The sequence below is a fragment of the Pimephales promelas genome, chromosome 18, assembly GCF_988280905.1.
Source record: "Pimephales promelas chromosome 18, fPimPro1.hap1.1, whole genome shotgun sequence".
In the NCBI taxonomy this organism is placed as follows: Eukaryota; Metazoa; Chordata; class Actinopteri; order Cypriniformes; family Leuciscidae; genus Pimephales; species Pimephales promelas.
Genome location: NC_142786.1, coordinates 26,559,738 through 26,573,604, shown reverse-complemented (window position 1 = coordinate 26,573,604; position 13,867 = coordinate 26,559,738). Strand labels below are relative to the sequence as shown.

Genomic DNA, 13,867 nt, shown 5'->3' with positions numbered 1-13,867 from the left:
TATGCTTAGTGAGCATGCTCATTCTATTATATTATTATAATTACATATGCTATACCACTTACATATTTTGGGCTAAAACATACTTTATTTTGCATTCGATATCCTTGATTTGAAATACAGTAGCTACGTAATATATCCTTCCTGAATAACTCGGAGTGCCAACCACCACATACTTCTGTGATGCACAGATCTAAGCCATGTGAATCTAAGACTCCATCTGTCAAGTTTTTCCATATCACGTATGGCTTCTGGGCTTGTGAATCTGTATTACTGTATCTGTGATGACTAGGTGAGAAGGATAGTGGCAGTTTGCCTGACAATTGAGCTTCTTCTCCTAATGAGAGAAGTCTGCATCATTATCGATTGACCTGGTCACTGGATGCATCTCAGACTCTTAATGGGATGATGGGGCGGCATGCTGAGAGAAGGAAAAATGTGCCAACAGCGGGCAAATGCTAAAATGTGGGGGGGCAACAGGAGAGAAGCGAGTACGTTTTTGTGGACGGGACAGTGTTTTAAGAGGTTTTCTGTACAAATCTTGTTTCAGGTAAAATATTACAGGTTAATTAGTTCGTTTGCAATTAGGTTGCTTGCTTTTGTTGGATATTGCTTTTCTGGCCAGATCATTCAATATGAATAAAAGACCAACTTTCTGCTTAAGTTTAACCTTATTTGTTTATTTATTGCTTGTTTGTTTACTTTTATTTATTTTTTTTATTTAACAAAATTCTACATATAACAATAGTGTGTATATGTTTAGGGTCAGTATGATATTTTGGTTATTGGTTATTTTGATATATTTAAGTACTGAGAATATTAATTAACAATATGTACTTAATATAGGGTTTGTTTGAGGGCTAGTTGCATGTAATTATGCATCATTTACTATTACTATAAGTACATGTAACATGCAACAAAGACCCTGTAAAATAAATTTATATATATTTTTTTTTAAATCGCTTCTTTTAGTTTTTTTCAGAAAGGATGCATTAAGTTAAAAATGAGCAACCATTTTTAACATTGATAATAAAAATGTTTCTTAAGGCGCAAATTAGCACATTAGAATAATTTCTGATGAATTATGTGAAAATGAAGCCTGGAATAACAATGCTAAAAATTCAGCTTTGCGTCACATGAATAAATAAATCTTTAAAACGTAGTAATATTTCACAATATTACTGTTTTACTGTATCAAATAAATGGAGCCTTGGTGAGCATAAAAGACTTCTTTCAAAAACAACACTTTTTGTATATTTAATTATTATTATCATACTTTATCATCATCCAAATTAAATCTATTTCCGTCAATGCTGAATCCTTTCTGATTACTCCATCTATGACGCATGCCATTAAGTATTCCAGGATTTCTATTAATGTAAAACAGAAAATGAGATCTTAATGCACTTTCTGTCTGGGTCTGCTCCACACTCCTCAGAGAGAAAACCCATCAGGACTCCATCACCAATCCATACTGCTAAGTGTTTCAAATTGTCATTAACCTTGTCTGTAATTTTATTCCAGCCATTTAAGTCACATGCCCTTTCTGGAACACACATTCATTCCTTCTCCTTGGATTCAACTCATTCCATAAGTCAGATCCTGAAGCAACATTCCAGTGCAAAGGGAAGGACATCCATGGTGCATGTGTGGTAGGCTTCATTAGTGTGTGTGTGGAATGCATGTTTATTGGAGAAACAACTGTGTTAATGTGCTGCACAACTGGCCATGGAGCAGCAAATAATGAAAACAAGAGGAGAAAAGAATGCATTAATGCATAGAACTAATATAAGCTGCATCCCAATTAAGAGCCTGCATCCTTTGAAGGGAATGCGACACAAAGGCTGTCCCAATTCGAACAAATGCGTCCTTCTTTCCCTGAGCCACAAAGGATGAAATTAGTGGATCCTTCGCAAACTAGTCCATCATTTTTTATTTTTGGTAAGTATTGGGTTTTATCTCGCTGTGTGTATTTAACTCTTTCATTACCATTGATGGACAACGCTTCACCTAGCCTGGTTAAAACCAGACCATTCTCAGTTGTAACTGAGTTATGGTTTGGCAAAGCATCATAGACAAATCATTTCCAAAGGGGCGTCACCAACGGACGGGATAGCTTTAGACGCGATAGCTGATTTAAACGAGTGATGTCCGACCGCGGCATCTTTGTAATGTAGGCTTCAAAATCCTAGCGCTGTTGTCATCGTGTAAAGCCCGCCCCAACGTTTCTGATTGATGCCGCGATTTCAACGGATTGGAAATGGGCTTGAATGAGTTCTTTGCCAGACTAACTTTCCGAGCAAATCTAAATTTGCCGGAAGTTGTCTGGGTTTTCACAGGCTACACTTCACCCCCATTTAGGGAATTTTCTGTTTTTCCGTGTTTTAGCTGTTACACGGTAGGGGGCACTATGACACATTTTTAAAAAAGACTGAATTTCCAGATTCATGCAAAGAAGCAGAAGATACAAGCGATAGCATAATGTAAGCAGATGCATATATGTAAAATAACGTGAATAACATTTAACAGCATTTGAATGCTTGATTTTGATTGGTTGAGAACGTTCAAAAGGTGTGCATTTATTTTCAGGGAAACGCACGGCTAAAGTAGTTTCAGGCAGGTTTGACCGCATTACAGTTCTATATCACTGCGCGTAGTTAACTGTAATAATGGAATATAGGATACAATTCATAACAAGAAAAAAACATGCAGCCCCATGTGCTTGATCTGCAATTTTCAATGTCTAACTTCAAAATCAATGGACACATACAGTTTTTAATAAATAAAGTATGTATATCTATAATAGTCTAAATAGAAGATTAAACTGAATAGGCTATATAAATAAATCAGATTTTCGTAATTATCCTAGATAATATAACAAATAAATAATTATTGGTAGGGCTGATTGGAGGGCTGATTGAAGGGCTTTGTGATGGAGTGATGGAAACTTTTGTGAAAATGATTAAAAATTGCTGGCTGGCAACTTAAAAAAAATGCTGGTGAGGAAAGAGTTGAGAGAAATGTAAAAAAAAAAAAAAAAAAGTAAAAGTGGTTCAAATGTTGACTTATGTCTTACCAAAATGCAACTTTATAGATAGTTTATGCCAGGGTTGTCCAAACTTGATCCTGGAGGGTGTTAAATTGGGGTTGGACAGTGCCCCTCCATGAGCAGGATTGGACTCTTAATTGGCCCTGTCACAGACTTGAAGTGCACTTGGAGTCCACAAGACCATAGGGTGTCCCATTTGTCATTTTAGGTTTCAGAACCGTGCTTGCGAACGCTCCCTTTATAGTCGATATGCCCAAAAAATCTACCAAACAGCCAAACTGCATGACGGTTTATCGTGTATCTGATCCAGAAAGTGTGAACTCAGAGGAAGATCGTGAGCACTTAGTGTTCAATTTTGGGACATTGCCAATGTGTACATAAATGGACCAAGGTCAACATATTTAGACAGCCTGTGAGCCTAGTTTTGCTTTCAGACAGTTGAATATTACTTTCAATAAAGTCTAAATACCTTATTGCGGCTCACCAACTGCAGCTGTCACAGTTGCCAGGCGACAACAATTCCTAGGCTAGACTATCACATTTAAAAAAGTTCGGTTCGACCTTCGCAGACTTTTGAGGCATGGTCTTTGAAAGATGGACCCTGTGAACTGGGATGTAGCTATAGAAACATGCCATACAGAACCATAGACAAATCACCCTACCCTATTTTTCTGGTAAAGTAAATGTTTTGAAATACAACGAAGAATATATTTTGTAAAAGTATTCGTACGGTTGTACGTCTCATATGCCAAATATTACGTTTTAGATGATATAGGTCTATGTTAACAATGTCTCTTTTCAGAATCTCTTTTCAAAAATGTATGTGTGCAAGAAGCAAACTTTAAGTACAAAACAAGTACACAAAAATACGAATGGGATCCTTTTCTGCACAAAGGTAGTGTTTTTTTCTTTTCTGCACAAAGGTAGTGTTTTTTATCGGCCTGCTCCTGCTGTTGAGCTGTTCCAAACAAGCAGTAATTTACCAGGGGCCTTAGAGTTATTTACCTGCCTTCCCGCACCGTAACTCCCCCTTGTGTTTCAGCCTTTGCTTGTTCCACACTTGGCTTGCTTCAAAAGCGACGGTAGAAGCTAAATCTGCTCGATTTGAGAGCTGTAAGGTAAACAAAGTATTTTGGTTGAAGGACACAGATGTAACTTAAATAAATAAAAAAAAAACAGTAAAACATCTATTTATTCAGCATTTCAAGATGAGATCCTGCCATGTGTGACAGATAGGGTCTGAATACTCAAACCACAATACAAACAATGCAATGCATGGAACAGTATTCCACACTATAATAATTTCATGCTCATACAATATGAATCCACTGTCTTTGCTGGTGTGGCCGTGGTCCTGTGGGGATTTCAGGTTGTTTTTTTTTTCTGCCCCAGCCTGACTGATTCTGAATACAAAGAGAGAACCGCAGATCTGGTGATGGAGCCTGTGATTTGCGCTGGGTTTTGGAGTTTGTAGGTTGAGCTGGGAGACTCGAGGAGGATGACCTGAGGGCTGACGGAGAGATATGTGGCGTGGCCTGGATGGATGCAGGGTTAATTGTTCAGAACCGACAGCCACCATGAGTGACCATACAACTCACTTCGACGTGTCATGTAAAGCTTCTGACATCTGTGGGGTATTTCAGATCACATTAGCACTGGATTTGAATCTCAACAAACCAGCTCAGACCTGTCATCATTCAACTGGCTGAAAGGAGTCTTGGGAAATACTGGTTCTGGTGAGTGTGTTTATATATATATAGGCGAGGGCATTAGTGTTAGTCGTGTGTTGTCGGCATGTCTAATAAATGTTCTTATGGTAGCGTAACCAGTGTTGGGAGTTACTCATTAAAAGTAACTTTAGATTACTTTTTTCAAGTAACTAGTAAAGTAACACATTACTTTGAAATTTACAGCAAAACATCTGAGTTACTTTTTCAAATAAGTAACACAAGTTACTTTTTCACATTTTTTGACACTGACAGCTCCCCTGTCCTCATGTTGAGATAAATTGTAAGTGCAGAGACGTTGTGTGTAAACATGATGGTTGATTGATTTACTTTAATGACCACACAGCCAGGCTGGTGGAATTTGTTTTCAGTACAGCTCATTTCTTGGGTGCAGGTTCCAGAAAATACATTTGGTTATACATTACAAATACAATTTATTGTCGCTATAGACTGAATGCAAGCATGCATTTGCTAATCTCACTTACACAAAAAAGATTCAGTATTCCTCAAAATGAATAAATTCAGTGAAATGCTAATTCCGAATAATATGCAAACCTATAGTGATTAAATGTTACATAAAACAAATATTTTATGCATTTAATCTCACTTCATTGACTAATGTAGTTGCTGCTGATCTTCAATGGTTCAGTTAAACCATAGGCAAAAATAACTTAAGATTTTTTGTTTTTATTGGTGAAACGTTAAACTTTCTTCTCCTGCATCCTATTCTTCCGTGATCCAGAATGGCAATATAACTATAAATAAACTTTTATAGTAACCAAATATAACTTTTTTTGTAAAAAAAAAAAAACCCCAAAAACAAAACAAGCCCAGCCCAGGTGAGAAAAAGTTACGTAGCACATTACTTTTCTTAAAAAGTAACTAAGTTACACGATTTGTTACTTTTTAAGGGAATAACGCAATATTGTAACGCATTTCAAAGTAACTTTCCCCAACTCTGGGTGTAACACATTGGGCTTTAGTTGGCCATAGACCATTGTTGGTTAATGATGAGTTTGGGAAAGACACCCAGACTGGAAAGAGAGGTGCTGCAACAATGTTAAATATGTGGGAAAAACATTTGAACATTCAAGCATGAAAACCTATTCTAGTAGAAACCTAAAAGAAAATCAAGGCTTTGTAAAAGAGCACGTGGCCTCTTTAAATTTAAAGCTTATTTTCGACAAAAAGCCAACAAATAATCCAATTAGTTTTTTTGTCGAGGTAACTTCTAGGTTGGCCTACAAAAATATGCCACCACCGGCACTGACTCTGCTCAGAACAACCGAGACAACACATCTATAAACAGCATTATATCTATAAACAGCAGAATGCAACAAAATCGTAGTGTTAGCAAAGATATCAGCGTTGTTCCCGTCTATTTTAAGCAGCATGAAACAGGGTGAGCCTTCAGCACATTCACTAATGAACAGAGCATCTGTTTGCTCAAACACACACAGGTCGAAGGCTCAGTATGCTGAAACAGCACTGAGACACACTGAGGCAACGTCCTCTGGCTCCCTCTGTGCACGAGTTGCTGAGAAAATGAGTTGTCTGCGGATTCATCAGCCTCAACCTCAAAAGTCTCGAGTTTGGACAGGATATTGCTCACATTAAGGCAAGCCAAACATCTGTCTGAGTGCAGTGGAAGAGTGGAAGTCTCTTACTGATGGAGAACCTTGCAGGTGATGGATGTGACAGGGAGTTTGGCTCTACTGGAACTCTCCACAGACACTTAACCATATTGATCAGGTTGTTTGTTGGGGGTTGTTGCTGTACAGTCAGTAGGGAAGCAGGCCTCAGGAGGTAGTCAATCTCCCTTCGACAAGACGAAGGTAGGGCCAGAAATTTGAGAGCTTTTATTTTGCTTGACAAATGAGCCAAAGAGGATGATGTAAGGACTGCAGTTCTGTTCTTTTGAACTTTCTATTCGTCATCCACACTTCATTAAACAGCAGAGCCATTTTCAACTAATAATAATATGAAGAAAAAAAAACAGAAGGAAAAATGTTTCTTGAGCACCAAGTCAGCATAAATATTAATATAATTAACACTGAAGACCAATGGCCTCTGGAAATGGAGCTTTGCCATTAAAGAAATGATAAATATATTTATATGAAAAAATATAGGCTAATGAAATAAAAAAAATCTTATAATAAAACACAACATTTTTTTGATTACATAAATACATAAATTAAAGTTTTAATTTAGTATATTAACATTGTAAATGTATATACATTTTATTATTCGTCACAAGGCAGGACTTCTAAGTGAAAAGAATTAGAAATTCTTCTAAATTCTTCTGACCTTGTTTTAGGCAACTCTCTTGTCTTTCCAACAATTTAATCCTTAATCTGTATATAATCTAGAGAACAATAGGAAAATAATTTCCAAGCAGGATAAATTTAGCGAGGTCAAGAAGTGTCCATATTTTTAGGATCAGTCCATCACAGTTTTGACACATGATTGTCAATAGAAATATGTTTATTAATATCAAGATACACAAGAAAAGTCCATGCACCATTTTTTCCTTGCCACAATTAACTTCATAAACTATCTGCATCAGTGCTGTGGATGTACATTGGTTAATATTGGTAAATTTTTCTTATAACACAACTGAATTCTTGTGCTGTATGAATTGAGTTCACCTCCATATAGAAGTCATACATTATGTATTTACAGTACACACATTTTATACAACCTGATGTAAATGGGGCAAGAATCAGTTCGTAGTTGAAATGCATGGCATTCAGAAAACTGGAACTCCCGAATCACAAAGCAGAAGAAATTCTTCAACAGCCCTGAAACCTTCCCATATGAGTGCCAGTAACAAATATGAACAATTGCTCCTTTTTACCCACATAAAAACATCACAGCTAACGGACCCTTTTTCGACAGGCCACTAAGAATCAAGAATCTGTTTGTGCTGTGATTAGTGTTGTGCAGGTATATTTCAGGGACAACAGCATTCATGTTCTTCTCTCTAATAAAGTGTTCCTAAAAGTGTGTATTTTTTGTCCCCCTGAAACAACTTCTCTTGCAGGCCTTCTCTGGAAGTGCAAAAGCTGCATTCTCAGTGCTTAAAAAGGGTTGAAAGCTCTGAGAGGCCCGATGTTAATCACTGCAATTTCATTTCCAATTTTGGTGAGAGACTTGAGACCTTCCCCAGAGACGGAAGCTGTCTTTTCCGGCGGAATTACAGAGAAAAGGTATGAGGCCTACAGAATGGCTTTAGCAGCTCATAGAGTATTCACTAGAGCACGACCACTGAAATTTGAGCCTGTGCTCAGCTGCATTGATTTTTACCAGTGCATCTCTTAAGAGCAAAATGTTTGATTTCCACAGAGAATGACACTGCTCAGGTGACAAAAAGAGCTATAGCCTATGTTATTAAGGGCATCTTGTTAATGGTAGGCTATACTATGTCACTTTTTTTTGTTCAAAATACAAAAAAAAGGTCAATACATCATCAATCCTTCTTTAAAAACGTTTTTTTTTCCTACCCTGCTTTCGTGATAGTTTTCGCGGGAAATTGCGCAGATGCGTCGTCCGTGTCATATCCGTTAATGAAGAAAAGTTGCTCCGACTCATTTCACGCGTGCAGAGGGATAGGTTATTGTCACAACGATTGAGAATCGTTGACATGAAGAACGCTAAATCTTCTTCAGAGAGTCTGGTTAAAAACAAAACGCCAAACAGAGAAGAGTCTGCAGGCAAAAAGAGAACGTGACAATATTAAATTGTCATATGTAGCTCTAACAGGCGGGTCATTTCATTATAGGCTAGTTGAATGTGTTTTCAAAGAGGCCTACCGTACTTATTAAAGGGATAGTTCACTTTGAAATGAATTTTTTATGTGTTTTAGCTTAACTCAAGGGCATCCAAGATGTAGGTGTCTTTGTTTCCACAGTATTTTCAATTTTGATATTTTTCCGTCAAAATCTTGTTGTCTATCAGTCATATAATGGAGGTTTAGGGTTTCACCTCAACGAGAATGCACAGAGAAGTCAAAATTAAACATGATTGAATGACTCGTAAATGTAAGTACACACTGATGGCCTTAGACACGAAACGAGCGGTTTGTGTGAGAAAACGAACAGTATTTATACCATTTTTACCTCGTGTAACCACAGCCACGTCCAAGTGATCTGACGGCACGGGCGCTTCGGTCTGCGCATGCGCATCTACGTCACTCATTGTTTACACAGAGATTTCGGAAGTTTTACCTTTCACTAAACATATTTAGATATACAGGAAATCACTATGGAAGACAATTTCGATATATGTAAATATGTTTGTAAAAAAAAAAATTTCTGATTATTGCTTTTATTTAGCAAAGATGCATTAAATTGATCAAAACTGTCAAAACATGCATTTGTAAGATTACAAAGACTTATAAAGACTAAACAAATTTAGATATACAGGAAATCACCATGGAAGACGATTTCGATATATGTAAATATGTTTAGTCTTTATAAGTCTTTGTAATCTTTATAGTTTATAGATCAATTTATCAATTCTTTATAGATCAATTTAATGCATCTTTGCTAAATAAAAAGCAATAATCGGATTTTTTATTTTTTTTTACTGATACCAAACATTTTAAACATTTTCCTGATTCTGTTACTCTGTAGAAAAGACATGCCATACATCAAAGGTTTTAATTAATTTGTTGAAATGATTATCACTTACAGATAATCTGATAACGTTTTATGGTCAAATTTCCTTAATAAATGGCTAGACTTAGAGAGATCTTGTGGCATGGCTACTTCATAAGGCTTCATTTTTCATATCCGTTGTTTTGAATATCTGACATTCAAAATTCAGGATGCATCCAGCAGGAATGCATTGTCAGTGCAGCACTGAAGAATGTCCTCAGGCTGTCCCATTAATCTCTATTAAGTGGAGACATGTCAGACAGGACTGTGTGTGTGTGTGTGGCAAGTTGGCAGGTAGCTGTGTGTTCACCTGCATCAAGTGTTGACTTCACAGGATCTTTAGGGCATAAATAAATCCAAGTTCTTAGAGATGTCACCACAAAGTTGACTTTCAAATGTGCAGTATAAGTTGACATAACAAAAGATAAGTGTGTATCTACGCTGTTTTCCATCAGTAGTATAGCTGATGTCAAAAGCTTGGGGTTAGTAAGATTTTAATATTTCAATTGAGCAAGGGATCATTAAATTGATCAAATGTGACAGTAAAGACTTTTGCATAAACAAAACATTTTAATTTCAAATCAATTCTGTTGAACCTTTTGTTCATCAAAGAATATTTAAACATGTTTCGCAGTTTCCACAAAAAAATGAAGCAGTACAACTGTTTTCAACATCGATAATAATACAAACATTTTTTTTAGCACCAAATCACCATATTAGAATGATTTCTGAAGGATCATGAGACACCTAAGACATTGCATCACATTAATGAATTACAGTTTAAAATATTCTTACATATAAAACTGCTATTTTAAATTGTAATAACTATAATCTTTTGGCTTGATCTTCCCACTTTATGTGTGTCCCTTATTTTAATCAGCCACGTTTGTGCTTGAGTTTCTTATAGCAGAAAGGAGGGAGGTGTCTCGCATAAAGCAAACAGATGGGACAACAACTTGACCTATTTCTTCATCTAGAAATCACACAACAGAAAGTAATACATAGACAGTGGTGAACAAAGCCATAAGACTTAAGTATAGGGTCAGTGCTTGAACCGAGATAGAGAGTCTATCTATCTATCTATCTATCTATCTATCTATCTATCTATCTATCTATCTATCTATCTATCTATCTATCTATCTATCTATCTATCTATCTATCTATCTATCTATCTATCCATCTATCCATCTATCTATCTCTCTATTTTCACCATTCGTAGTCACCTTTTAGCTTTTTTGCAGTTCACTTAAATAGTCCGGCTGGTGTAACAATTCAAATTTTGTAAATATTACAATTCCATGTAGTCTCGTACTTAATATTAATTTGTGAAAAATGGCATGTACGATTAAAAAAAATCTGAAAATTATGTTTAAAATAGTACTAAGTAGGCCTACAGCATGTTACTGCTGGGCGCATATGTGAATCTCCTTACAGTAATATACAAAAAAAAACAAACAAAAAAAAAACAAAACAATAAAACAATAAAATGAATGTATCAGGCTATGTCCAGGATTATATTTATTCAATACAGACCTACATTACATACCAACAGAACACACTTCATCAATGGTCGAGTTCAAGTAAGTTCTCCTTGACACAAAGTACACAAAGTACAGTACACAAAAAAACGTATCCTTTACAATAATTCAAATGCAAGTATTATGTCGCAGAAATATGTTGTTTTTCGATTTATTGCTTAATAATTGTGTGCCACATGGTAATCTCATGCTGACTGACCGTAAGCAAAGGCACGCAGAGTTTGTGCTTTTCAGCACCTCGGACAGAAACCTTGAAATTGGCCTAATCTCGCGTGTCTTCAGTCAGAGGTGACTTCCGGTGAGTAGCATCATCATACTGTGTTGTTGTCAAATTTGCTGCCAGTTTTAATTTCCATCGCAAAACACATCTAGCTGAACTTTAAATGCTCGAGAGGCGCATGTTTTATTCTCAGTTAGAATTGAGGCTCAATAACTTGAGAGAAAAGTGAACTTTATTCACATTCGAGGCTGTTATAGCTAGGTGGCAGTGTTTATTTCTTGCTGTCGATGGCCAAAAAACAATGTGAAATATGATTTGAGTTAATTGTAAGGTGTCAACTCTTTCGACACGGGTGAATCTTTAAAACTAGCTTATGTAACACTCGACGCCGCTCCAGTTAGCCTATGTTTACGTTCTGAATATTACATATTTTAAGGACTCTATTTGGGCTCAGGTGGGCAATTTATCTGACATATTACCTCGCTCAGAGGAGACAGTATTGAACGCGTTACGAGTGAACAGCTCCCTCGTCGGTCGTGTGTTTTTTTGTGAAAATATCGCTCGGTGTGAAGAATGTGTTCTGCCTGTGTCGGGCGCGCTCACACACGCGCGCACGCATACATGCACAGCGCAGCCAGCGCGCGAAAGACCTGAAGCGCATCCGACGAAGCAGCAGCATCTGACTCGCACGGATATCCTCACTCGGATTGCTTTTACATACCAGGGCTCACCCTCCGCAACCTCACCTATGCGCTTTCCACATCGGGATGCAACTCCTCAACTGCTTGGAATATATTCTGCTGTTACATTTACATTCGCTATTATAGCGGTTGACTCAAATTAGAGCGCGCGCACCTTCTGCGTAACGCAAAGGCGGTTGATTGTGATGTGCGCATTTTGGTGCTCTATTGGAGGTGAAAGAAAGGATTGGGTAGGATAGGATTTGTTAAGGACCTGTGCTGAACACTAACAGGGGAAGCAGCTCGGTTTATAACCCCTGCGACAGGACACCCTCTGGTTTTACGCATCATTTCTACTCTCGAGATCGAGTGCGCGTGAGCCTGTACTATTGCATATCATGTCTTTTCTCGTTGACTGATCGCAGCGTCCAAGAGGAACCTAAAGACTGCGATGCCAGGACAGTGAGAAGGTGGATCTCAGTTGTTCGGTAGCATGGCTCCGTCCCGGAGGGACTGCAGATGTGAAATGATCTTTCTGTCGGGATGCCTACTCCTGTCCGTCTGGGGATTTCAACCTGCATTGGCGAAGGTTTGCAACGATTACACAAGGCACGGCCTGGACAACAACTGGTACATGAGGGATGGTGAGAAGTTGCCAATCATGGTCCTGATGCCGATGAATGAATCAGCGCTGATGAGCGGCATCAGTCAAGGCATCGAGCCGGCCGTTCAACTGGCCATTCAGCACATCCGCGAGTCCAGGCAGTACTCCTTCTCACTCATCACCAAAATCTACGACACCGAGGTAAATGCTTATATCGACGTGTACGTGCATGTTGCGGGGGTAAACTGCGGGCAGTGTGCGTTCGGCGCGCGCTCATGCGTAAAGAGCGATTTTGCTGGGGTTTGTGCAATGTCCAGTGATTGTTTTCTATCAGATGTCTAAACCAATCAAGTTTGTGAAGTGTACAGGTGTTGCATAGTCTTGATGAGCAGCGCACGTGCCAGTAGCTCGTGCATTAAGTATAGCATGTTTTCATATATCGTGGGTCATTTACCTAACCAATTCTCTTGATCATTTGCATGAAGTTATCAGTATTACTCTTCATTTTGAATGTGGTTTATGGCTGTTTTTTCAGCACCCTTAGTTCTGCATCTGCTAGAAATTCCGCTGAAAGCTTGTACACAAACCTGTCAATTCATACTGGTACATGCAAGATAATATTTTCCTTTCTATTAGGGGTCAATTTTTAAACCCTGCTGGGGAACAAACAGCATAACCCGGCCTAAAATGGTGTGCTGGTCCTAACTGGTATTTAGCCTAAAAAAGTGCCCAAAAACAAATAGACTGGCCTGAAGAGACCAGCTACCAACAAAGTATTTTTAGGCTGGTTTAAGATGTGTGTATGTTTTTCAGCAGGGTAGTGTTAGTTTCATAATTCATACAAATTTTAAGGATCAGGAATACCAAATGGAACGAACTTTTATGGATTATGGATTAGTAAATGGGTCGATTGAACCTTTACTCTTTTGGTTTCCTTGATGTCAAATCGATGTAAATCCATCTTATTACAAAGATCTTTTAAGATTCTGCAGCACTGATAACATATATATATATATATATATATATATATATATATATATATATATATATATTATCATTTTGGCTTAGCTATATGAGAACTAACAGTAAATCTAATGACTAACTGACCCAATAAATAACTCTGGGCAAAAAGTAGGCCCATAGGTAATTATTTTAATAAAGAGTATATTCAAAGTCAGGCTCTAATTGTGTTTTTCGGTGACAGTAACAACTAAGGAAATATGAAAATGACTTCTTTGTGCTAAAGGCACTTTTTGGCCCTCACAATCTGCTATTTATGGTGGTGTGATAACCTGGGGAGATGCGAAATTAATCAATCAGCATTTATCACCACATTTTCATGTGTTACAACAGGGAAATTAAAAAGCGCGGGAAAACGGGCTAGATGTTTGGTT

General features: G+C 37.6%; 1 protein-coding gene across 1 annotated transcript in view; it reads left to right on the top strand.

Annotated features, from left to right (window-relative positions):
- The first annotated feature begins 11,583 nt into the window (after window positions 1-11,583).
- gabbr2 (gamma-aminobutyric acid type B receptor subunit 2) overlaps window positions 11,584-13,867 on the top strand; it is a 201,499-nt gene continuing 199,215 nt past the window's right edge. Inside the window, exon 1 of the mRNA XM_039680846.2 lies at window positions 11,584-12,674. Within this exon, the coding sequence (XP_039536780.1) occupies window positions 12,363-12,674 (312 nt within the window). The 5' untranslated portion in view covers window positions 11,584-12,362. The remainder of the gene's footprint in view (window positions 12,675-13,867) is intronic.